The 24,740-nt window shown below is 34.5% G+C and overlaps 4 protein-coding genes across 5 annotated transcripts; 2 read left to right on the top strand and 2 right to left on the bottom strand.

Moving 5' to 3' along the window:
• Positions 1 to 1,511: 1,511 nt before the first annotated feature.
• On the bottom strand, positions 1,512 to 4,142 carry LOC130740915 (cyclin-D5-1-like). Its single transcript, XM_057593635.1, has 5 exons — positions 3,551 to 4,142; positions 3,365 to 3,451; positions 2,852 to 3,143; positions 2,635 to 2,768; positions 1,512 to 2,388 (listed from the first exon to the last, which is right to left on the bottom strand). The coding sequence occupies exons 1-5, from the start codon at positions 3,830 to 3,832 to the stop codon at positions 2,197 to 2,199; spliced, it is 987 nt and encodes a 328-aa protein (XP_057449618.1). The 5' UTR covers positions 3,833 to 4,142; the 3' UTR covers positions 1,512 to 2,196.
• An 8,546-nt stretch (positions 4,143 to 12,688) lies between these two features.
• On the top strand, positions 12,689 to 13,095 carry LOC130740912 (probable V-type proton ATPase subunit d). Its single transcript, XM_057593631.1, has one exon. The coding sequence runs from the start codon at positions 12,758 to 12,760 to the stop codon at positions 13,010 to 13,012; it is 255 nt and encodes an 84-aa protein (XP_057449614.1). The 5' UTR covers positions 12,689 to 12,757; the 3' UTR covers positions 13,013 to 13,095.
• Positions 13,096 to 13,355: 260 nt separating this feature from the next.
• LOC130740911 (pentatricopeptide repeat-containing protein At3g02650, mitochondrial-like) lies at positions 13,356 to 15,809 on the bottom strand. Its single transcript, XM_057593630.1, has one exon. It carries the CDS (start codon positions 15,622 to 15,624, stop codon positions 13,960 to 13,962), a length of 1,665 nt encoding a protein of 554 aa, XP_057449613.1. The 5' UTR covers positions 15,625 to 15,809; the 3' UTR covers positions 13,356 to 13,959.
• A 1,620-nt stretch (positions 15,810 to 17,429) lies between these two features.
• On the top strand, positions 17,430 to 24,101 carry LOC130740909 (BTB/POZ and TAZ domain-containing protein 4). Of its 2 annotated transcripts, XM_057593629.1 has the most exons (7): positions 17,432 to 17,636; positions 21,479 to 21,747; positions 22,381 to 22,511; positions 22,808 to 23,114; positions 23,338 to 23,648; positions 23,734 to 23,856; positions 23,949 to 24,101. In XM_057593629.1, exons 2-6 carry the CDS (start codon positions 21,493 to 21,495, stop codon positions 23,852 to 23,854), a joined length of 1,125 nt encoding a protein of 374 aa, XP_057449612.1. In that variant the 5' UTR covers positions 17,432 to 17,636; positions 21,479 to 21,492; the 3' UTR covers positions 23,855 to 23,856; positions 23,949 to 24,101. The 2 variants fall into 2 exon arrangements, with proteins under 2 accessions (XP_057449611.1, XP_057449612.1); XM_057593628.1 differs by having other exon boundaries at positions 17,430 to 17,636; positions 21,482 to 21,747; positions 23,734 to 24,101.
• The last annotated feature ends 639 nt before the right edge of the window (positions 24,102 to 24,740 follow it).

Here is a 24,740-nt window from a genome sequence, read left to right as displayed (position 1 = left end):
GGAGAGAAACTTCCGTGAGTAGTTCATGCGTGTGTTAACATTGACTAAGAAAAATAAGTAATTCAAACATGCTTTGCATGGGATAAGCTTCAAGATATACCTTTGACAAACAAGTATACTATTACACTCATCAGTCATCACATATTGGACTTAAATAATTAATCACAGAGCTGCTAATTAGGCACATAACATTGGTGAAGAGTGCAGTTCACCCATGATTCCATGATGAAGACTAGCATGCTTATAAAATATAAATCCTTCCATAATTGATTCTAATGCCAAAATCAATTATGGAAGAAGCTGATCCAAACATGCCATGTGATACTTAAATTCAGAGTTTGCTGAAATTTGACTGTATAACAATATGTGATGCTGTCTGAATCAGGACAAAGAGGGCTAGATGCATGGCTAGAGGGTAAAGACTACATATATACATATTGTAGGAGCCAGTTTTAGCTGTCTCAGCCAAATGTGTCTCCTAATAGCAACCAAGAAGAACGTTTATTTGATTTGTCATTGTATAGAAGGATGTCACAAGCATATCTTGGCAAGAATTACTCTTGTTTGACGTCTCATATTTAGCAGTCATATATTTCACCAAAAAAATTGTCCATTATAGTTGCTTGGTTTTTTCTGGTAATTGTTTTTTAACTATTTGTTTCAAATCCTTGAAGTTAGTCATTAACTTTCAAGTTCAAACCATAATGATAAACATACAATCTATGATATTCTATGAAAGGAAAATATACACTGGTTTCAATTTAACAAAATATGATATTTTCATATAAACGAACAAAAAATTTATACTATAGGATTCTTCTTTTGGGGTATAGGCTATAATAGGATGTATTGTTATTGTCAGTCTCTATTCCTGTTAGACTTGCAGAAGTCTCTATCACTCTATGGTCCATTTTCCCTTTTCTAATTTAACCAGATGTCGATTCTCTTTGAACCTGAAGTTCTGATTAAAGAAAAGAAAACTCTGTATATGTAAACATAATAATGTCTGTAATAGAGTACAAGAATGTTATTTGTTCAAGACTTATTACATTATTACATTATCACACCACTTACTTTTAAAAAATAATATAAAACACCTAATAACCTCTACTTTTATTCTGAAATGGGTGTAACCAAAGCTTATGCAACATAAGCTTTATTACATCATCTCCTTAAAGTTATCCACTTCTTGTTTTATTTTTTTCAACCTTTCATCATCAAATTGATTATTACTTTTGGAAGTACTGCCTCTGCCACAGCACCATACCAGTCTAATACCCCAATCTTACACCATTTTTAGGGCTCTAATATCACTATATCACATACAACTAAGTGCATGTTTTGCTACACTGTAGATTTTTAGGTTGAAATGAGAAATAATTCTGAGTTAAGCTACCCCTAAAAGCTTTTGTGGGACCAGAATTGATTTTGAAATATTAGAACGTGAATCCAAATTTGCTATAATAGTTAATGGAGGGTTTATTTCCTCCTGAAAAGAACCTCCTCCAATGTCCCAAGCAAACACAAAATAATCAAATATCACATTCAACTTTTACAAGCTTTATCAATGCCCCAACCCAAATGCTGCAAAGATACATCAAATCAAACAAGACCACTTCCCCATTCTCCATTGAAGCCTTTCCCAATACATAGAAAGCATCCCAAGCTCCCATCAATGGGTATAAATTGCTATTGCTATTATTGTATACATATTTCAACAAATAATTCCCATCACAGCAAAAAAAAAAAAGTGAAAGAAGGAAATGCAGTTGAAAAAGTAGAAATGTATAGTAGGAGCAGTTGAAGAAAGCAAGCACTATGGCTTTGGAGAAATAGTCTTCAATAGCTTTCACACATGTAACATCTTTCATTTCACCTCATTCTCAATGCTTGTGAACTTTAACTCACCTTCACACTTACTTTAAGGTGTAGCTAAACCACTTGTTATTTATTTACTCGTTCTTTTTCTCTATCTTCTTGGTTGTCACTCTAGGAAGTTGGGTATTCAGAAACAAAACCTCAATCAAGAATACCAAATAATTCCACAAAAATGGTGGATGACACTCATTAGGCCTATAAACTAACCATAACAATTTTTCAGTGGAAAAAAAGATCCTATAATCCAATCAGTAAACAAACACCAATAAATATTTTTCTTCATTCTATAGAGAAGACAAACTCTTGCGAGGTGCAAAACTAAGGCCGAAGTAGCTTTGGTTCAGAACAATTTTCACTGTCCTCATAACAAAGCTTTCTCTTAATTCCTGTTGAAGTATTAGATTGGTTCTCAAGAACACACGTGGAGCTTGACAATAAAGTTGAGGAAGGTGTCTTAACTTTGTCTCTAGTCTTTTCCTGTATAAGATTGTAACAGGAAAATACATGTTCCTGTTGCATATTAAAAAGGAAGCATCATTAAACTCTGTACTGTTATTTTCTTTCAATCCTCTATTAGCAAGTTTGGATGAGTTTCTCTTTCAATCAAATCAATTCTGAAATCCAAAAGCTACTCGCATAAGTTTCTTCAACTTCAGAATCAATTGCAGAAAGGTCCCAAACATGCACTATCTACATAATAAGATAAGATTTGAAGGGAAAACAAATACTTGTCTATTCACTGCTAAATAAACTCACACTTTCTATATTTCCCCATGATGAGATTAGGCTAATGCGAAGATCAATAGCCTTTTTTGTTAATGTAGCATCAAAAGCAGCCAATATGGAAGCAGAGGCAATTATAGATGGCCTTTGGTCCATCAAATTAACATCTGCACAGAAAAAAAATCACTTTTATATATAATTTTGATATTGTTCTTTGATGAGAGAATTGCATTGCCAATAAAAAAATTACCTCTGACCATGGTCACAATGTGTTCTGTGGCTTTTGTGATTATTGTTTCTGGTCTGGATCCAGGGAAGAACTTGCTAACAAAGTAATGCAAATAAGCAAAAGGAGTTGCTAATCCCATTCTCCATTCCAAGGTACTCAAAATCAGAAGCTCCATGTTCTTAATAACTTTGTTCTCAAAACAATATCCTTGTATTGGATATTCAGACAGAGGAGGCACCCTTTGCTCTTCCATCTTTGCAGCCAGTGATAAACATGCCACTGATAACAATTGAATAGCCCAAGGTTTTGATTCCTGTATCATTCCAGAAACAAAAACAAGAGAAAAAAGATAGTAAAATAAACAAAATCTGAAAGAAATCATTAGAACTATACTGATTCTAAGTTTTTGACTGGATACGCGATAAAGCCAAAATCACGGTGGCAGCACAAAACTTGCTTCTGTCCACTGCAGTTTTACACCGCGTATCTAAACATGCAATAAGGTTGAGTTTAAGAAACAAATTGAAAGCTTACATCAATGCTTCTCTTGGAAAGAAACCGATCAAAATAAGTGACTGATAAATAAGCTGTCTGAACACAGAATCCAAATCTGGCTTGTGTCTGAATCAATCAGCAACAAAAACTTCCAATATCAGAACAACCAAAACTAGTAAATTACGTTTAAAATTGATTAGTTTAGGTAGGTGATGAAAAACTAACATTGAAAATCCAATCAATGGCATCCAAACGAGCACTCATCATCCAGCATCTTTCTGAGTGATCATCATCACAAGACAAGAAATGAATCTGGGATCCAATCCCAAGCCCCGTTTCTTGTCTGAACAAGTACTCAATATATTCCTCATCATCATCATCCTCCAAAACGAAACATGGGTTTTCAATTGAGTCAATGCAAGTGTTTTCTTCATCTTCAAAGAAGGTAGCTTCAACTTCTTCACACATGAGACTGGACAAAGAAAAAGAATTGCCAGAGCCCCCCATTGAGTTTTGAGCAAAATCTCTCTCAAAGTTTACAACTTATGTTGTCGTGGAACAAACCACTACTAAATACTATGAAATCTAGAGAGAGAGAGAGAATGGATACGAGGAAGTAGAAGTGGTGAGTGGATATGAGTTAGTGGGAAGTGGCGGTTTTGGTGCCGCCAAAATAAGGAGATGATATATAGAGGGAAGTTAATTAGCAGTTACAGGCTTTTCAACTGTGTGTAATGAGAGAGTAGAGTGTTGTGGGCTTTGTAGCTTAGGCCATTATGAAATCTCTCCAAATGTTGGGAGATTCCAGAGTCCACAATATTAAGACCATGGGGCAGTGCTATATGGTACAAGTAGGGTTTTAATATATTGTATTTAACTATTTGTTCTATAGAATTACGGACAAATGCGAGTTAATGTGGTAACAGAATTGTGATTACTATATAGTAGGAGTGTGAATCCCTCAATATTACGGTTGCAATTGTGGTTGCAAAGAATGCAATTTAAAACCTAGGTGTATGCCACACCACTTTTGGGTTTTCCCTACAGTGAGTTTAGTACAGCTGTAGTATGGTCACTTTTGTCTCGTGTGATGGCAAAGTGTTTCATTTGGTCTTTGTGTTCATCATAGTCTACCTTAATTTTGGTAATGTCAATTTCTTTTTGTTAAATTGTGTGCTTAGAAAAAGCAAGGAAATCAAGAATATAATAGTTTCTTAGTCAAGTCATCTTTTGTTTCTTTTTTTTTTTTGAACTTGCCATCTTTTGTTTCTTAATTTAACATTTGATATGGTATTTACTATTTAGTATATATTCCCCATTTTCCCCTAATTATGTGCAGTTACATATATTTTTATTTTTGTAAGTCATAGGTATCTTTTGTTGAGACAATTCTATTAAAGTGAGATGTGATTCTAATGAACGATAAAATTTTTCCTATCATATATTTAACACAAGTGCATCCATATATACTCAAACTCAACCTATATTTGATCTATGGACTTAGTGGGTTGCTGCTATTGCTACCTATTCTGATTGTTTATATCAATCTGCAATTAAGATGAGACTAAAGATGAATCCTACCCCATAATGGAGCATACTAAAAGTACAATTTATTAGAAGAATATCCGCACAAGAGTGTGCAAAGAATTAACGAGGGAAAAAAATTAAAGCAAGCGTGATTTTAAGATGCACAAGAGTGTACCTATCATTGAATTTTAATAAATTAGTAAAGTCATGATATCATTTAAATTAAATTCCAAGGAATACGTTAGTTTTAGAAGATTTTTTTCATAAAATATAAACTCCTTGGCCTAATATGTCACCCAAAGTTGCCAAATTTATAATCCAAACATTATTATCAATGGTCTCACTTGTTTTCTTGGCTCTCTCTGTATCTCCTTTTATGTTTCAAACATCACTGGGTGCTAAATTATCCCCTTAATAAATGTCCATATTTAATTATCAGCATTCAAATATGAGCAATTGAATCAATTTCACTTTATAGCCAAGACAACAAGCATGACCAAACTAATAGATCTGTGTCATAAAAACATTGCTTATCTATTTCCTTTTCTTCCCCCATTTTGATAAATCTCAGAATCAGTGTAAAATGAACACAACATGTATGTAGCTCTGCTAGCATTAACTCTTCCTGCGTGCCATTACAGTCATATATCACTATTATGCTTTTTGTACCTTTGTTCTTTCCATGTAATTAACCTTTTTGTCGCTTTGTTATCAATGTATATCTAAGATCACTGTGAATACAGTAATCTAGTTAGCCACCGGAAATTTCTTGCTATCTCTCTTGTTTCCTCTGGCAAATTTCAGTGCATATTTGAATATAATATGGAAAACCAGTGAGGCCGAATATTTATTAGTTTTTGTGGTTGTTTACCGTGATTTGGATTTCATCATAGTTTTCATCATGTATCCAAACACGTATTTGATTTTAGAGTGGGAAAAAAATGAATACACTTGACTTGCCAATTTGTTATTAAGTCTTTCCAAATTAGTATAAACATTTGGCTGAAAGCATTTTCTTAATTGTATAAAACCTGTTGATTTGGAATTTATTTTGCAGCAACAGGGATGAGCAGAGTAACACAGTAAATCTTTTTTATAATAAAAGAGAGACTAGCTACAAGTCATGGCCCTAATAAATTTCTTAATACAAGTAGCAGGTTAATAACTAACTAGTTAATGTTAAGAGTTAAATTAATGTAAATGACACAAGATCCAAAACCTGGGTTGCCATTAAAACAGATGGAATATGCATCTTTTACAGTCATTGACTGCCAGATAAGAATCACACTGCTTGTCTCACCAAAATAAATAGTGAATATGAAATTATCTTCATCAGGTTGCAAGCATGTTCATCAATTTCATACACTGCAAGCACATGGATACATTTTAAAGTTTTAACCATATAGTAAGTTTCAACCCCAATTTGAATTAATATCATAATATAAAGGTTAATTTTAGCTATGGAATATGGATTGCAATACTACATATGTATGTGTAGTGGCCTTTGTGGCTAAAAGATTATGGTGATGATATTTATGCAGAGTTGTGGGAAAAAAATGATGAAGGAGGGGTTTGATGGGCCAGAATTAGAAGGGTAAGAACAGAATTGAAGGAAGTATGATAAGACACGTGAATAAAATAGCAAGGGAGGAGCGTGTTCACGTGTGAAAGGCTGGACCACTTGCAGTTGCAGTCTCAAAGATTTTATATAAAGGAAGGAGGAAGACGCTCCTACTCTATCCTAACTTGCCACCCACTCACAATAGAATATACATAGTAGTAGTATAAGGGCATGTTTAGATTGGAGTAGAATTATGGTGAGCTAAAATCACCAAGAACATAAACTTTTTTAGCTTTTATGATGTGTTTCCACCATGAATTTAACTTCAATGTAATTTTCACAATATATCTCCACATCTATAGTCAGGATACTAATTTTTCGAGACACCGGGATCACATGAGGTGACACTAATCATGTATTAAGACAATTTAGAAAGTTTAATGTTGATTGATATAAATCTAATGTAATTATGTGAGAGTTTTTTTAGTTCTTTAGGGATATTTATTTATATATGTTATAACCCCACAAATTAAAGTTTCTAGATGCGTCATTGTTAACATGCACTTAGTGTTACATGACATGTGTCACAGGGCTAGCTAGTATATAGGGTATGATAATTTCTTTTTGTTTTTTTGATAATTGGGAGGGCCAACGGCCCAAGGGTATGATAATATTAATTACACAACATACTTATGTTTAAATAAATAAATGAGTACAGGGTGATTTTTCTTGAGTGTGTTTGTTTATAGAAGTATTGTTGAGCTAGTATATAGGGTATGATAATTTCTTTTTTTTTTTTGATAATTGGGAGGGCCAACGGCCCAAGGGTATGATAATATTAATTACACAACATACTTATGTTTAAATAAATAAATGAGTACAGGGTGATTTTTCTTGAGTGTGTTTGTTTATAGAAGTATTGTTGAGCTTAGGTAATAGTGATGGGAAGACAAGGTGGAGTGGAACCTTTGACTCTGAAACATCAGCAAGCCCAAGATGGTCAACAAATAAGTTTGACTGTTTTTTATATATGGTGTTCTTCTCTTGCTTACAGATGCAGAATGGGGGTGGGGAAAATCATGGTTCCAAGACCACTGCTATATGCTTTTATTCAATCACTATTACTATGTGTCACAGAATGGCCTGGCTTGCACACACTCACACAAACAATAAGGACAAGCCTATCTCAATTGTATTGTACATATCATGAGAGAGAGAAGATGATTATAAGGCATGTACTGTGCATGAATGAGGATTATATGTATGGAAAATAAATAAAATCAAGTGTGGTTGGAATTGCTGAATTATAATGTGTGATATTGCCAGCATTCAGAAAAATTGAATGTTGTTTCATATCAATCTCCCTTATAATGTTGGTTTTCATCATTTCGCAACTACCGCCATTATTCCTTTTCCATTTTGATACCGTTCCATTATCAAATTCAATGACTATGGATGATGCAGGTTACTATTATTGTGACTTCATTAATTTGCCACACCAATATCACACGACAAAAATTATCGTGCAATACCAAACTTGCAAGAAAAGGGTTGATAGTTTTACTAGAAATATGTGGCTCTACAAGTTCTTATAAGGACGTTGATAAAAAAAGTTTGGGAAAAATGCATTTGAAACCGCCCTAAACTTAATAACTCTTGCAAATAGACACTACAAACTCTAAAGATGAGATTAAACTAGATTCATTCGGTTATATCTTGAGGCTCATGTCTTGGGTGTTGATGAAATTGAAAATATTACTGAAAAAGATCATTTGAAAGTTGGAAAAGAAAAAGATGAGAGTGCTCTTGTGATATGAAATGAGAATGATTTTTTTATGTGGGAGCTTCACATCAAATTTCCAGATTAAATACATTATAAAAATGTGCGCAATGCATGATCATATAATTACTTTGTAATATTGTTGAGATAAAATATAATATTAAGCTTATCAATATTAATAATAATGATAATTTTGTAATTATTTTCAATGCTCATAGTATAATTATACTGGAAGTTACATTTAGATATGTGATGTGACTGAAGTAAAGTATAAGGGGAAACATTACATTTCACACTTCAATTTAATATATTATAATAGATGAATATATTCATATGACTTCAGCAGAAAAATTGCTCCTAAATATCTATGCAATGGTGACCATAGAGCATCTACATATCTGTTTTGGGTTTGTAAACAATGTTCCATCCACAAACAACATGCATGGCAAAATTATACTCGAGTTCTGTTTGAACATGACTTTGGGTCTCATTCCACGGTTTTGAGATAGGGGTGTACATGGGTTGGGTTTGATGAGTTTTGGTTAAAATAAAATCTGAACCGATCAAAATTATCTGGGTTGGGTTGAGTTGGATTTCACGAATTTCTTCTTCAGACCCGATCCGAACCAACCCGACGAAGTTCGGATTGAGTTGGATGGATTGATTGGGTCACTATATTAAAATAACAATATATCTGAAATATTAAAAAATCTTGCAAATATTATTATAAATTCAGAAAAATTATAAAAAATACTAAATATGTTATAATACTAAATAGCATGAAAATGACACAAAAAGTCATACCAAATAGCATGAAATAATACCACATAAAATACATACAGTCAAATATCATGAAAACATAAAACTTCATTACCAAATGACATGAAACAATCTAACATGAATAATAACTAAAAAGTGAAAAACAACACTAAATGTCATGTCATGACACCTAGAACTTAGATGTCTCCAACATGCCAAATAATATATATAAACATGTAACAAATAACTACGAACAAATCTCTAAGTTCAAATATGACAAATAACTACAAATACTTAAGTCTCAAAGTTTCAAAAAGTCATCACTCCGACACTAGCACTCCAAGTATGAGTAAAATTATAAAAAAAAATTATTATATGTATGGATTCTGGGTTGGGTTGGATGAATTTGAACTGAATCCGAAATCCGATCCGAACTTGGTTAGGTTGTAGTAAAATCCATCCGATTAACCCGATTATCCGATCCAACCCGCATTTTTTCTATTGGATCGGATTGGATTGGACGGATTCATTGGATCTACCCGGCCATGTTCACCCATAGTTTGAGATGAAGTGAAAGAAGGTTGTTTTTGTAATGAGTAAAAGAATTGTAGTAAAACTTCGGTTATATTCTTCCTTGTTTTGTGATATTGTTCAGCTGACTTGTTCAAACGATTGGGCACCCTACCTAACTTATTGTGGCCTTTTTTGTCAAAGTAGCCGTCCCACAAAATTGCAGGGAATATCAGAGTTCCCATTTGTTTGATTGTTGTTGTTGGAAGAAAAAGATGCATGAGATACAAGCGTGTCTGGTTTAAAACATGACCCCTCACACCTAGGGATGATTTCCCTTAAAGAAGAAAAGCATATGGAACCAGTGATTTAAAGATGATGTTCTTAGACTTGCTAAAAAAATTCAGGTGATAGATAAATAGTACAAAAAAATGAAGAGAATAACTCCGAAGGTGGGTGATATTGTTGATTCAATACGATACTACTCTTTGAGAAATTATTGTTCTACTTTCCCTATTGTTGACTGTTGCCTGAGATTATTAGTAAGATAAGCAAAAGCAAAATGATTCCTCATCAAATTAATGTGCTTCGTGATAATTATCAATAAGACTTCCTTTGAAAGACTAGAACGTATGCTGTTCGGGCTTTAAGCCCTCCACATTAGCAAAAAAAAAAAAAGAATGCTGTCCACAGTGCTAAGAATTATGGTAAAAAATTGATTTATTTTTCCATAAGTGCAATGTACTTTTTCAATGAGTTTTGTTCACTTCCTTGAACCATGAATGCAGAAAGGTAATGGTGAATGTTAAGCATGACCTCTGCTACATATGGTCCATCATCAATAAACAACACATAAAAAGGAAAAGCAAAAAAACAAAAGCAAGTGGTCTCATCACTTCATATATTGCCTCAGTCATGCAATGCAAACTTTACTGGTCTCATCACTTAATTCCCTGTTTCTGCAGCAGTCCCGATTCTCCTCTGGGTCCAAGGCAAATTCCATATAGTGTTGGAAAAGAAAAGAGATCAATTTCATACTCTAAATCACATACATAATGCTCAATAATAGAAATTTAGTATTGTTATTGTATAACATAGAATATAGACAGAACAGAAGGCATGAGTGCTAAGCAATTACACTAGACAGTTGCACCACCAAAGGCCTCCATCTCAATCTTGTCATCACATAGATTGAGATCTGCCTTAGTTTCAACCAACATGTATTATAGTTCCTAACAGCCTAAAACATTCATGTAACATACCTGAACGGATCCTCACAATGGAAAACCTTGGATACCACTAATACCCCAACTCCACCACAGCCACCTGTCATTCTGCATTCACAACAGCCGCACTACACCAGCACCACCCCAAACTAGTAAGCCATTTTAATAGCATCAAATATTCAAGGTTTCACTAAGTCACTTAAGCTGGCCAAAGTCATGTTTAAGTATGCCTTTGCATAGTAAACTTTACTGTAAAGCCCTCTTAGTAGCACCAACAAAATGAAAACATTCAAGGTTTAACAAAATCACGCAAGCATAACGTTAAATAAAGCTCCTTCGTTCCTAGTTCCTACCTACCTGACCACTGTACTTCTATAGTTCTGTTCATATTTGACAACTTCCTTTATTTGAGCACCAAACTCTTGGAATCTCTAGTCCTCAACTCTTGTTCACTCTCATAATAACTGATGATCTATTTTAGGTCTGTGCATCATGGTGCCTAGATCTCATCAATGAACCAGTACTAGGAGTCTATTTGGACAAGATAATATTTTTATTATCTGCCTTCATAAGTATAAAGTACATCTTAAAAAAGTATGGGGGACAAGACTTCTGATTCTCCGCCGCATTGGATTCCCAATGACTCGATCCGATATTTGGTTTCCTTCTTCAAAACACCACAACATCCCCATTTTCATTCTCCAGTCTCCACCACACTCTCTCAAGGCCACCATCCCTAGATACGGGGGACAAGACTTAAGCAGCTGACCCCAGCTCTATGAAACTAACAAACCTATATTGTCAATACTAGATCCCAACACGTAGAGGCCGGCCCCAAAAATGGGATAGCGGGATGGCCGGGATAGTGAGTTCTTGTCTATATTATGTATAATTTATATACATACTAAATCAATGATAAATATTACTTGAAGTTCATAACATATGCATACTTTCATAGTAGCAAACCAGCAAAAGAATTAAAAGTCTTCAACAAAAGTCATACAACTAAAAAACAAGAAGATACATGAAACTTAACTAAATAAAAGTCAGAGGAGGAAGCCATGTCTGGAAGAGAACAGAGGATGAAGGAACAAAGCAAGGAAGAAAGAAAACAGAACAGAGGAGATGCAAAAAGACAGAGGTCCTGTCGTAGTGGTTGCTGGCCGGTTCACACGCTTGAGAGAGTGGCAAGGAGAGGGGTCAAAGAGAGGGATGTGAGGACTGAGGAGACGAGGGTCGAGCTCAATCAAACATCTAGGGTTTTTTCCGCTGTGAAACCCAGAAATACCCCTAAAAACCATCCCCAACGTTCGGAAAACTGGAACCTTCACTATCCCGCCGGATTGCAAGGGAAAGGCCAAAATTTTGGCCTTGATCCCAGTGTCCGGCGAAGTGGGTTGGGATGGGGGTGGTCGTCCCAGTACTTGGCCGGGATGGGAGGGGAACTGGGATCCCAGGATCTCGCCAGGATTGACAATCTAACAAAAACATCAACAATGTTTCTACTATGTTACTTTTGTATCTTATTTATAACTGTAAGAAAACAGTAAGAATAATTTTGAGATTAAATGAAAGTGATGTTCAATGCTTACAAGACAAGGTACAAGGACTGACACTTATACATAGAGAGAGGTGAGTCTAAGAGTCTAACTGAAGTTAGTAAGACACGACAGAAATAGCACTGAGTGCTGGCAGTAATAACTAACTAACTGAATCTGTTACAAGGCAGTTGTTGACATAACTACTAACAGCTACTCGATCACAATAATTATCAGCAGCTCTGTTTTCACCCCGAAGTTTATAAACAAAACCTATGTTGAACAGTGCAGCTCTCCCTTCCAAGAGAAGAAAGCTGTAAAGTTACATGAATAGAGGAACCTTTGGGATGCCCATTTTTCTATTTACTGTAAGTTCAGATCACACAGAGGGTTTTACCTCAAATCTTTTCCTAGTTCTATAGCGTCAAAGAGGAAGGAAACTTCCATTTCCACCCTAACTTTGGTTTGCTTTACCCCTATGGTCATGAGGAACTTGCTGTCTGTGAGGACGTTGATCAGGTTTATGCTGTTATGGAAAAATACCCTCCCTATCAGTCTATTTTTGCCAAGTTATCATATGGAGAGAGTCAGATGCCTGACAAGGCATTCTATGAGGAGGAGGCGAAGAGGCTTTGCTTGGTGTTTGAGCAACAGTTTCAGTATGCTGTGTTCTTCGAGTATATGAGGTTAGGGAAACAGGAGATCAGGAACCTAATGTGGATTTCAGAATGTGTGGCTCAGAATCAGAAGTCCAGAGTTCATGACAGTGTTGTCTTCATATTTTAGTTGGACTACTCATTTTTATACTCATTATGTTGGTTTGGACAAATTGTTTGTACACTCTCTGATTTCTGGAGTCAGAGTTGCCTATTGGTAGAGGCTAGACAGTCACTGTTTCGAGGATTGTGATAAAAATAAGTAATCTTGTGCTGCCTAAATCTTCTGTAATTTATGAGGAAAATCTGCATACTCAAATTTTATTAAGATTTGTTTTGATTCTAAAAAAATATTATCAGTTTTTTATCAGAGTGACATTTTGGGCTTGCCTCAGGACAATAGTGACTGAAACATACAATACGCACAGATACATACACAAGTAGATAAGATAAATTGATTAGAAGTCCAAGGAGAACTAAAAAATGAAAGTATTCCTCTTTAATTTTGTGTTGGAGTATACTTCCCCTGGATTCAATTATGTAGCTTCTCTCATTCACTATATCATTCTTAAGGTTTCAGCCTAATATTTATACAATACAAGGTGTTAGGAATAATGTATAACCTTGGGATCAAAATATTGCTGCAAGAAGCTGAAAATGAAACATACAATACCAGCCATAATAAAAATATGTTAAGTACAGGATAAAATGGGAAACGGCCCTTTACAAAGATCTAGGTTTTTTTATTGCATGCAGCAATATAATTGGAAGGAAACACATAATAAAAAAGCAGCACTACAAATGGGCTCTCTCATTATATCTGACATTAACTAGTAAAAAGGTTAAATAAGTTTGAGTGTACCGGTATCAAAATTAAACCGGAGGAAATAAAGAAGTCTTATTTAAAAAAGACCAGTTTAAGACATCAAACATGTTAACAATCAACTCCAAAATTTTCTCCTCTCGATAGGCTTTTGCATAGGGATTGTAAACTACAGTTAAATTGACGAGCTAATCAGAAAAAAGTTGCAAATACCAGGCTGCTCACATCAATGTTTAGGCAACTGAACAAATGATTTAAGGCTCCACAGCCTCATTTTCCATCTCCTTCACAGCTCTAATCAGGGCCCTTGTGACTCCCTTGAGATATAGACCATTCTCTTTCATTTCCGCTTGCAGCTTTTCAGCCGTTTCCCAATCCATAGCCTTCAAGCAGAGAGACTGGATCAACTTGTCGTATTCATCAACACTGATGCGAACACCAGAATCCTTCATCTCAGTCAACAACTTTAAAGCCTCATCAAATTGTTCCATTTTGCAATATCCACGAACTAGCGAGTGATACATCACAGGGCTTAACACAGAATGATTCTTTTTAGCTTCTTCTAAGATCTTCCTGGCAGCTTCCATCTCACCACCATTTGAATAACCACTAACAATAACAGCATATGTGTACACATCTGGCTTCAAACCTCTACTTTCTAGTAGCTTCATCATCTCCACAGCTTGTCCCATTTCCCCAACTTTGGAATAACCAGTAATAACAAAATTAAACACAGCATTTCCAGGAGGTGGACCATTTGCAATCATGTCCAATATCAACTGCTTAGCTGCACCAACATCTTTAACCCTACACAAGGCTCGAACAACAGCCAAATACGGCTTTATGGCATGTTTCCTCATGTCCCCAGGGATATCTTTCAACATCTCCAAAGCCAGTGGTACAGTTCCATTTTCGTAAGCGAGTTTGCCAACCAAAAAGTTAACAGAAGACATAGGTGGATACTTCCCTTTCTCTACCACTGCCTTGTACACTGCATGTGCTTCTTTAACCTTTTTGCCCTTACACAACCAACCTAATATGTCACCAACTTTCTCCTCATCAGGAATGCTCTGTGCATCCAGCATCTTTTGACTTACAGATGAAGCCGAATCGAACAACGAATGCCTATAAAGAGCTTGAATTGTGAAATGATATGTTTCAGCATTAGGCACACACTGAAAGAACTCAAACTTGTCAAATAACTCTAAAGCAGCTTTCCCATTTCCCAATTGGGAGAAGTAAAATATCAATTTATTGAGAATGGTTACATCGATAATTTTTCCATCCTCTTCCTCCCCAATTTCTTTAACCAATTCCCACAGCGAGTAGAACTCTTTCTCCCTCACACTGCTGCTGCATACTGCATGAACAAGAGACTCAACAACTGGGGTTGTGACATTTGAAGAATTCTCCTTCCAAACCCACCTAAAAAACCTGAGAAGATTCTCAACCAAACCATGACCCCAAGAGTTTCTTCTAAGTGCTATGATGACAAAGTCTTGGTGCAGGGTCAAATCCATGGCATCAAGAGATGACTCCAATGACCCATCAGCGTCTTCACGTTGAAGAAGACTCACCACGTTCTCCAACTTGCCCTCATCAATCTGGTACACTTCTTCTTCTTTTTCTTCATATCCTTGTTCTTCCACAGCACGTTGCTCATCATCATTCTGAACACCACCATCAGAAAACACGGAGACCCCATTTTCGAAATCGACGGTGGAATCAGTGGCTCCATGACAGAAGAATCGGGGGTTGTTGCCATTGCTACAAACATATGAGCTTTGAGGGAAATGAAAAGTTGATTGGGGCGGAGGGTTCACCAGAAAATTGGAAAGAGGGAGCTGAATTCGTGAGAGAACGCGGTTGTTGTAGCTGCGAATGGCATTTCCATGTCTTGCAAGGATCCACCTCCACATCCTGTCAGTACCCTACAACACCACTCTCACTCTTACAAGCTTAATAACGGTGGGAGAGAGGAAGAGCGGCGACGGCGAGGAAACCCAAGAGGAGCAGTGGCGTGCAGAGCTTCAGATCGGAGAGTGAGGTGATGACGGCGGCGAAACCCAAAGATTTTGCGTGCAGAGCTTCAAATTATTTTTAACAAAAATTAAAGGGACAAATATTACTTCGCCAATTTTTTTCTGGGCCTAATAAGCCTGTTACTATCCCCAAAAAAAGGCCTTACATGTTTTTGGAAATGCCTTTAATTGAAGCCCATAATTCCATTGACAAAACAAATAGCCCATGATCACATCTAGGAACATTTTTGATATTTTAATTTATTTTTGTCATTAGAAACTTTTTATTAATTAAACTGATTTTTTATTTTTGATAAAAAAAAATAAAAGTGATATTTAATTTATTTTCATGTTTCCCAACAGTGATTTTGCGCATAATTTCTTTTAAGTTTTTAAAAATATGCCCCTGGTGCACCGGTGGACCAAAATAGAAAATGTCCACCCTAGTGGGCACCTCAAGCCTTTTCCATATCTATTAGCATTGTTTTAGAAAACAAAAACAACTCAGGGAAAGCTTTGAATATCCGTTGAAAGAATTGCAAATAGACATTTGTTCATATACATCATGTATTTTATGGAAAAAAAGTTGAATGAAACACTTATTATTAGTTAAAATTAAAAAAAATTGTTAGCCAAAGAGGGGTCGGGTGATCTCACATTTGGAGGTGAAAAATGTGATCCTAAATTTCAACGATGAAAAGCAAACATGTCCTCTCGAGGGTATGAGAGCATGTAGTTAATCAAAATAAAAGTATGTTTACATTGAATCTAGTGATTTAATAAGAGCCATCAATGCACTACTACCCATTTTTCCCCCTGGAATGAGCACATCAAATAATTGGGGTGAAGCTTTATGCCACGCACCTCCAACAGATGATTCATGTAGCTTTTTGTCGATTGACATAGCATAACTTGTCTCTCCTTGACATTTTTGTTTTAAATTCACAGCACTGAACAATTTGAGTACTTCTTTTCTTTCTCTACATATCATCACATGTACATGCCAGGACAAACCGCCCCTGTCTCTGTGCTATCCTAATAGCGGCAATGCAGGTACACTGACAGGCGTGCAAATTTCATCTTACATATATTTGTAGCTATGCGATGCATCTGAAATTGTAAACCAACTCTATGTTATGATCAAGTGTGTGTGTTTGACACTAAGTTTGAGATTTTTATACTTAAGTATGTACTAGCATCTCTTTGTTCTAGTACTAACCTAATCTACTACATGTCTAATTTTTGTATTTTATCATATACATTTCTTCTACGGTTTCGTGTGAATACATGTTAATTAATTTGTTTGTATTTAAGTTCTAGTTATGAAAATAGATCACATTCACACTGTCTCGAAGACATTGGTAATTCGTACATCCTTGTCTGTTTCGTAATAGCCAATTGGCGGGGCAAGTGGGAATGATTGCATAGTTTACAGTGTTCCAATTGGTGTTACAACGTGTAACCAAAAGTTGAAACAAACAGACGGTCACAGCTGGAGAATATCTACGAGGCTATGACATGCATTTGCGTGGCTGAAAATAAATTGGTTTTGTCTTTCGTAAATAAAATAAAAATAAAAATAAAATAAAACGTGCACATTAATTTCTTTGCTGTTGTTGATATTTTGATTTTATTTTAGTATATTTATAGCAAGGAGCGTGAGTGAGTGACAAACAGCTAGGCTCTGTTTGTTTGTGTGTTTATATATCCTTCCGCGTAAATCTCATTCTCCTTGGCAATTTCCTTCCCGCGGAAGAGAGAGAGAGAGAGAAAAGGGCAAACTCTGATTCAGAATCAGAAACCCTCGTCTCTTCCTTTCTTCTTAATTTGCATTGTTCTTCATTTTTTCAAGGGAGGAGGAAGTGCTTCAAAATTACAGAACGAAACGCTTCAAAGTTCAAACGAACAAGGTAACCTGATCCATTTTTCTCTGTGAATTCATTTCTGCCATTATGAAGATCTTGTTTATTTGGTGATTTTTTATGCTTGCTATTTCAATTTCTTCTGCGTTGATTATGATCTGCAATTGGAAAATTTGTTGAATCAAATATTTAAATGTCTTATAGATAAATTTGTTGATCTTAGTTAGATCCTCTGTTCTGTAGCTTTTGTATAATTTTGATTTCGTTCATTTAGCAAATTAATCCTGATTAGTTGAAGAGATTAATTTGTGAAAACCTCCAAGGGTCGTTGTTGGAAGTGTGAACCGAAGGGTGCTGTTGCATTAATGATGGCAAATTGTCAATGAAAGTGAACCATCACGGTTAACCAATTAGTTTGATGAATAATAAAACAGTGCAATTTGGCTATCAAAATCAATCATAAGAACATCTCTAATGGTAGTTTAAATACATACTTATACGAGTATTTATTACTATTGGAGTACATTTTCAATTCTAACATGACAAAGATGAGTATGTGGGAATAGATACTCCACACTAGACTTGAAAAGTGAGCTTGTATTTATTACAAGCACTTACCGTTAAGAACATCTACCTCCATCATATTTAAGTTGCAAATATAATTAATTAAAATGGATATAAATAATAAAATATATAAATGTGAAGTTGATGGTGGGATCCACTATAGAAACTTTTAAGAGTTGTTGGGTTGAAGTAAAAAGTTAGTCAAATGTCGTAGATAATGTGGCTTATGGGGAATTGTAAAAATTAAAGTGTAGATATTTTAGTGAGTATGATGAATGTAGATGCTAATCATGTAAGACTAAGAGGGAGGGTGTATTTGATGATCATGGAAGATCCGAGGGCTTGATGTTACATTTTAGATGTTGACATTAGCATTGTACTTTCTGGGTAGTTGTTTGGCATATTATTTGTCTACAACTCATGGGCAAGATAGTTTTCAAAAAAAAAAAGGGGGATTGAATGGTGGAATATAAATAGACAATATTATAAAACACATAGTTATTAAATTAAAAAAAAGATTGATTTAAAAAAATTATTGATAAAGAGCAAGTATATTTTTTGTGCAACCTTGATATATTCACATTTAGCTTCACTTACAACTCATTTTTACTCAGTTTTTATTTCAATTTCTTTTTTTTCCCCTATCACATCATTCCTCATAAGTTTCATTTTTCACTCTTCTCTTTTTATATGTATCTCTAGTAGAACTGTGAAGGAGTGTTTACATTACATTTTTTATTTTTCGTGTGTGCCTAAGTAAACAACGTAGTACATAAAGAAGGCAGAGACTAGGGTGGGTTTTGCCCATAAAGAAAAGTATTAATATTAAAGTATCTAAGATTGATTTTAAAAAATTATTCACAAAGAGCAACTATAGCAACCTTGATATATTCACATTTAGGGTCCGTTTGGTGGTCAGGATAAGATATGATAGGATATAATATGTGAACAGGATAGCAACAGGATAGGATAAGAGCAGGATAGACTCTTATCATATCATGTGTTTGAGGTGCACATGATAAAGACAAGATATGGTAAAGAAAAATGTATCAGATTTATATTTGAATAAAAAATATATTTAAAATTGATCATTCTATTAAATTTAATTCATTTACATTTTCATGAATGCGTCTATATTTTAAAATAAATAAAATTAATTTAAATTTTATTAATTAGTCTTTTTTTTTGAAGATAGCCTATATTTCAAATAAAATTATGCAGTTAACCAATTGGTTTTCACTTAGTTGTGACACGTGATAATTAACAATAAAAATTAACTAAATTAAGAATATTATTATTTCAAAAGTACTTTATGTTTTAATTATAAATTATTATACAAGTAGATAAGTAGTTTTAAATAATAGGAGATGAAAATAAAAAATTAATCTATTACTATTAAAAAATCAATATTTGTAATCAATGGTTTTCACTTAGTTGTGACACGTGATAAACAATAAAAATTAACTAAATTAAAAATATTATTATTTCAAAAATATTTTATATTTAAATTATTATATAAGTAGATAAATAATTTTTAAATAGTAGGAGATGGAAATATTAAATTAGTCTATTATTATTAATAAATTAGTATTTGTAAGTGAGTAGTCTATTTTACTATTTATGAATAATAATTTTATTTATTTTTTATTTTAGTTAAATTAATATTTTACATTTATTAATTAATATTATTATTAATTATATAATATTAAAATAAATTAATTTGGAGTTAGGATACTGAAATAAAATATATAACTGGTATCCTATCCTGTTCTATCCTAGCTCTCCCCTCAAGATAACTTTTACACATGATTGACAGGATAGGATAGGAGACAGGATAGTGTTATCCTATCCTGCTGACGCAACAAACAACATATAACAACAGGATATGATTATTATCCTGTCCTATCCTATTTTGTCCTGACCACCAAACGGGCCCTTAATTAGCTTCACTTACAACTCAATTTCACTCGGTTTGTATTTCTTTTTTTTTCCCCTATCACATCACTCCTCCTCATAAGTTTCATTTTTCACTCTTCTCTTCCTATATATTTCTCTAGTAGAACTGTGAAGGAGTGTTAACATTGCATTTTTTCTTTTTTGTGTGTGCCTAAGTAAACAACTAGTACATAAAGAAGGCAGACTAGGGTGGGTTTTGCCCATAACGAAAAGTATTAACATTAAAGAATCTAATATATGTGATTCATGTGGGTCAAATATCAGCCCACACAAGATAAATACTTGGACCCATTTGATCAGGACTGACCCGACATATACATAGGCCTAAAATGAGATTTTATGTACGAGTTAGAATAAATTACTAATTTACTATTGACAAAAAAAAATTCTAAAATTATTAGAAATTTATTTGCATTTTTTTAATATGAGAAAATTGGTGATTAATTAAAATTCATGGCAATTAGTAATAGGGGCTTGGGTATGCTCCAATGTTTTTAATATTGAATATTGAAATATAGTATTTTAAGTATGAAAATTCGCTTTTTAAAGACTTTGATCTCTATCACACTCGAGTTAAACATGATTGACTCAGTAATGGATGCATGTGGCATGAATTTTTGACATGAAAACTGACTAAAATAATAATGTGAGGATTAGCCGGCACTTCATTTGAAGTCTCAAGTTTTTTTTATGGTAGAAGAGGTCTCAAGTTTTTTCCCTTTAAAATTAAGTTTATAAAGAAAAATACTTCATTGTGTTGAATATTATTAATAAGAGAAATCAGTAATGATAAAGAAAATAAGGTCTACTGGTTCAGAGGAAAATCTTTTCTTCTAACACTGCCTATCAATTACCATGAGTTAATTTTTTTTTAAAAATTCAAGTACCATAAGTTAATGTTTATACTGTCCATAAATTAAACGATTTTCTTTCAAAATCAGTAAAAGAAATTAAACATTTTATTGATGAAATTTTCTCTTGATATTGCATTAAAACAATTTTACAATCCATAATTTAACAAAAGCGGTGAAATCTTATCCATACTTACGTGGAAAAGCTTGTCATAATCAAACAACAAAAAGAAATAGTTAAGAGTCAAAATATGTAAAGATTTGCATTAATTTGTACGCGTTTCAATGTAAAAAAGTTTCCAACTGTCATCCAGTCTTATACTACTCATTAAATGATGTAATTATATATAGGATTTATGACAATTTGACCAAAAAATAGAAGGAATTAATGCATCAATATTTTGTTTGAACTTGGAATTGGATAAATTCAAACGACATAAACGGACAAATAAGACATCCTTATCCATAATGCTAGTATAAATATTAGTAAGAACTTGATTTTATGTTCTATTCATGCAGCAGTGAAGAAACTGATGATGTCTAACACTGACAGCAATTGTTGTAAACCACCCCGGAGCGGTGAGAAACGCATTCCGGCACCACCGCCTTTGCCCCGTTTTACAGCAATTGGTTGTCCTTGTGACTGCCTGGTGACGAATCAGTATTCAGCACAGAAAGGGTCAGCAACAAGAGATTTGTGGGAGCGTCTCTTTGATGCAGGTTACAGAGCAGATGTTTGCATTAATACTGAAAATGGTGGCATTGTTTATGCTCACTCTAACATTCTTGTAAGTTCATTCACCTTGCTTGGTGTTGTACCATAGATACTTATTCTGGTTTTGCAAGCACATGTATTACTGGTAAAGCTACATCAATTTTACTGCAATGAATTATGCTCATGTTAACATGTTTGAATAATTGGATCAACGTTGTGACAATTGATTTTGGTAAAATTGTTCATCCTATAATTGAATTGAAGGTGACGGGATTTATGTTTGGTTACATGGGAAAAGTAATTCTTGTAGGGTGATGTTGTGACTGCAAGAATTAGATTTTGTAACTTCATTCCAATATTAATTTTACAGTTAGAATCAATTGCAAGAAAAAAAAAATTCAAATCCCTGGAAATTGATTTTGAGATTTTCACTGATGTAGTAGGCAAATATATTCAGTTTTTCAGGTTCATGTTACTGCTTTAACTATCCAGATACTAACTAGAGTACTAGATCTGCTCAGTCAAATAAGAGCTGGATATATTGGATTCTGAGTCCATGGAGGCATGGAGTGCTTTGTTTGTATGATCTGCATCATCATGGAATGCAGATGTTTTGTCATTAATCATTAATACTAGACAGACTGATCTGTATGTTATCTTGAATTCAATTTTTGTGGATACCACTCACTTTGTCCTATATGAACAGGGCATGACTTCTCCCGTTATCAGAGGCATGCTGAAGCAAGCAAAACGTCACAATCGATGGCGATCAATCTCAATCTTTGGTGTTCCTCATGACGTGGTTCGAGTTTTCATTCGATTCCTGTACTCTTCTCGGTATGTTTGATCCCTCAATTTACCTCAAAATTCTCAGAATGTTTGTGTAGAAATCATTAGCTTAACCTATGCTGTGGGGTAAGAAGGTCTGATAATATTCTCTTGAAATTTTGTTTGCTCAAAGCAATTGCGTGATTGATTTGTTCGACTCCTTCAATTTGTTTCGTTTCTGATACTCACGTTGCACAATATAATTGGCAATGGAGTTCCTCGCAAATTATACAGCAAAACTTGTTCTGCATTACTCATATTGAACATAAATGTGCTGAAAATTTTGCTTTGCCCTTCTTTCATAGTTTGGAGAAAGAAGAAATGGAGGAATACATCCTACATTTGCTGGTGCTGTCACATGTATACATGGTCCCAGACTTGAAGCGTGAGTGCGAACAGAAGCTAGAATTGGGATTACTCACTATAGATAATTTAGTTGATGTATTTCAACTTGCATTACTGTGTGATGCTCCACGGCTCAGCCTCATTTGTCACCGTAAGATACTAAAGAACTTCAAAGCTGTTTCTGTGTCCGAAGGATGGAAAGCAATGAAGCAGAGCCACCCTATTCTAGAAAAGGAAATTCTGGAGTCAGTGATTGACGAGGAAAATGTAAGGCTGTCTTTCCCCCCTCATTTTAGTTTTAGCATGTTTAGATAATCTTCTCTTTTTCTCAGATCAACTTCAACGCACAGATTACTTATAGGAGCTTCTCTTAGAATTGATTTTATCTTTAGACATCATTGCATAATGTGTTCCCAAACATGCTATCTTACACTATGTGTAACTTGATTAGTGCATTGCCTAATTGCCTTTCGATCAACTGATTGCTCAGAGCAAAAAGGAGAGGATAAGAAAAATCAATGAAAGAGAGATATATCTGCAACTATACGATGCGATGGAAGCGCTTGTTCACATATGTAGAGATGGTTGTCGAACTATTGGCCCTCATGATAAGGACTTCAAAGCAAACCAACCATGTAGGTATGCCGCCTGCAAGGCATTGGAGTTGCTTGTTCGACATTTTGCTGGCTGCAAGTTGAGAGTCCCAGGGGGTTGTGTTCATTGCAAGAGGATGTGGCAACTATTGGAGCTACACTCTAGACTATGTGCTGATCCTGATTTTTGTAGAGTTCCGTTATGCAGGTAATAATATTGTTTATGGTCTAAGATTTTGCTTAGTGCAGTTCAATCATACAACTTAATTGTTACAAAAACCTTGTCATTTCAGGAACTTTAAGCAGCGAGTGTCAAAACAAAGCAAGAAAGAAGAAATCAGATGGAAAATATTGGTTGAAAAGATCTTGAGAACAAGAGGAATTGGGATAGCACCATGCTTTAGGCCACAATGACTATGGCTTTTTGTTGGAGATATAGGACTTAGATCGCAGCTATTGATCTAAGACCAGCTTCAAATTGTATATTTGATGTATGTTTTGTGTAACTGTAATTAAGAAATCTCCCTCAAGGATTAAGTGCTGCTCCTCTCTCTACCTTGATTTTAAAAGAATGTGAAGCGGAGGAACACTTTCCACCTATTTTCTCTTTTTTCCTGCCGTTGTTTTGTCTAATTATTTTCTTATGCTTTCCTTGACTAAATGGTCAAACTATATATTTAAAGATTAATTTTAAATATTAGTTGGATATTTGTATATTTAAAATGGACATTGCTTGCCATTCATTTTTGAAGTTCTTCAATAAAAAATAAAAATGTTCTTCTTCCAAGAAGAAACCAAGTACCTCAAACTCATCTCTTTGAAAGAACAGAAAAAATCACCTCAATTAAACTTTCAATCTGGTCTGATATATGTTTGATGCCGGAGTATTGAGTTTCCCAAAATCTACAGGCACGCTAGTGATTGGTGAGTGATGACTCTAATAAAGGGTGATCTTTAGCTCTGTCCATAGGTTCTTGAAATACAATGCTAAGAACACGTTGTTAATTAGTGTTGCAACAAATTGTGTACCTTTAGATTTCCGTTGGCAACTAAGGAGATGTTGGCACACAGGCATTTCAATATAAAAATGAGTTGAAATAAGATTTAAGAGAGTTATGTGTGCATGAACTAAAACCCCAAATATGAATAAAAATCTGCAATCCAGGGCTATTAGCAGCCAAAAGGTCAGAGAAGGCAAATATGCAGTGGCTGGCTTCGACTCTTTTTCTAATGGAACATTTGACGAGGAAACAATGATGAGTTGCAGCCAACTCACTACAAAAGAACCGTTGCTGCTTTT

Source organism: Lotus japonicus, chromosome 2 (assembly GCF_012489685.1).
Source record: "Lotus japonicus ecotype B-129 chromosome 2, LjGifu_v1.2".
Taxonomy (NCBI): Eukaryota; Viridiplantae; Streptophyta; class Magnoliopsida; order Fabales; family Fabaceae; genus Lotus; species Lotus japonicus.
This window is presented reverse-complemented; position numbering and strand designations above follow the sequence as displayed.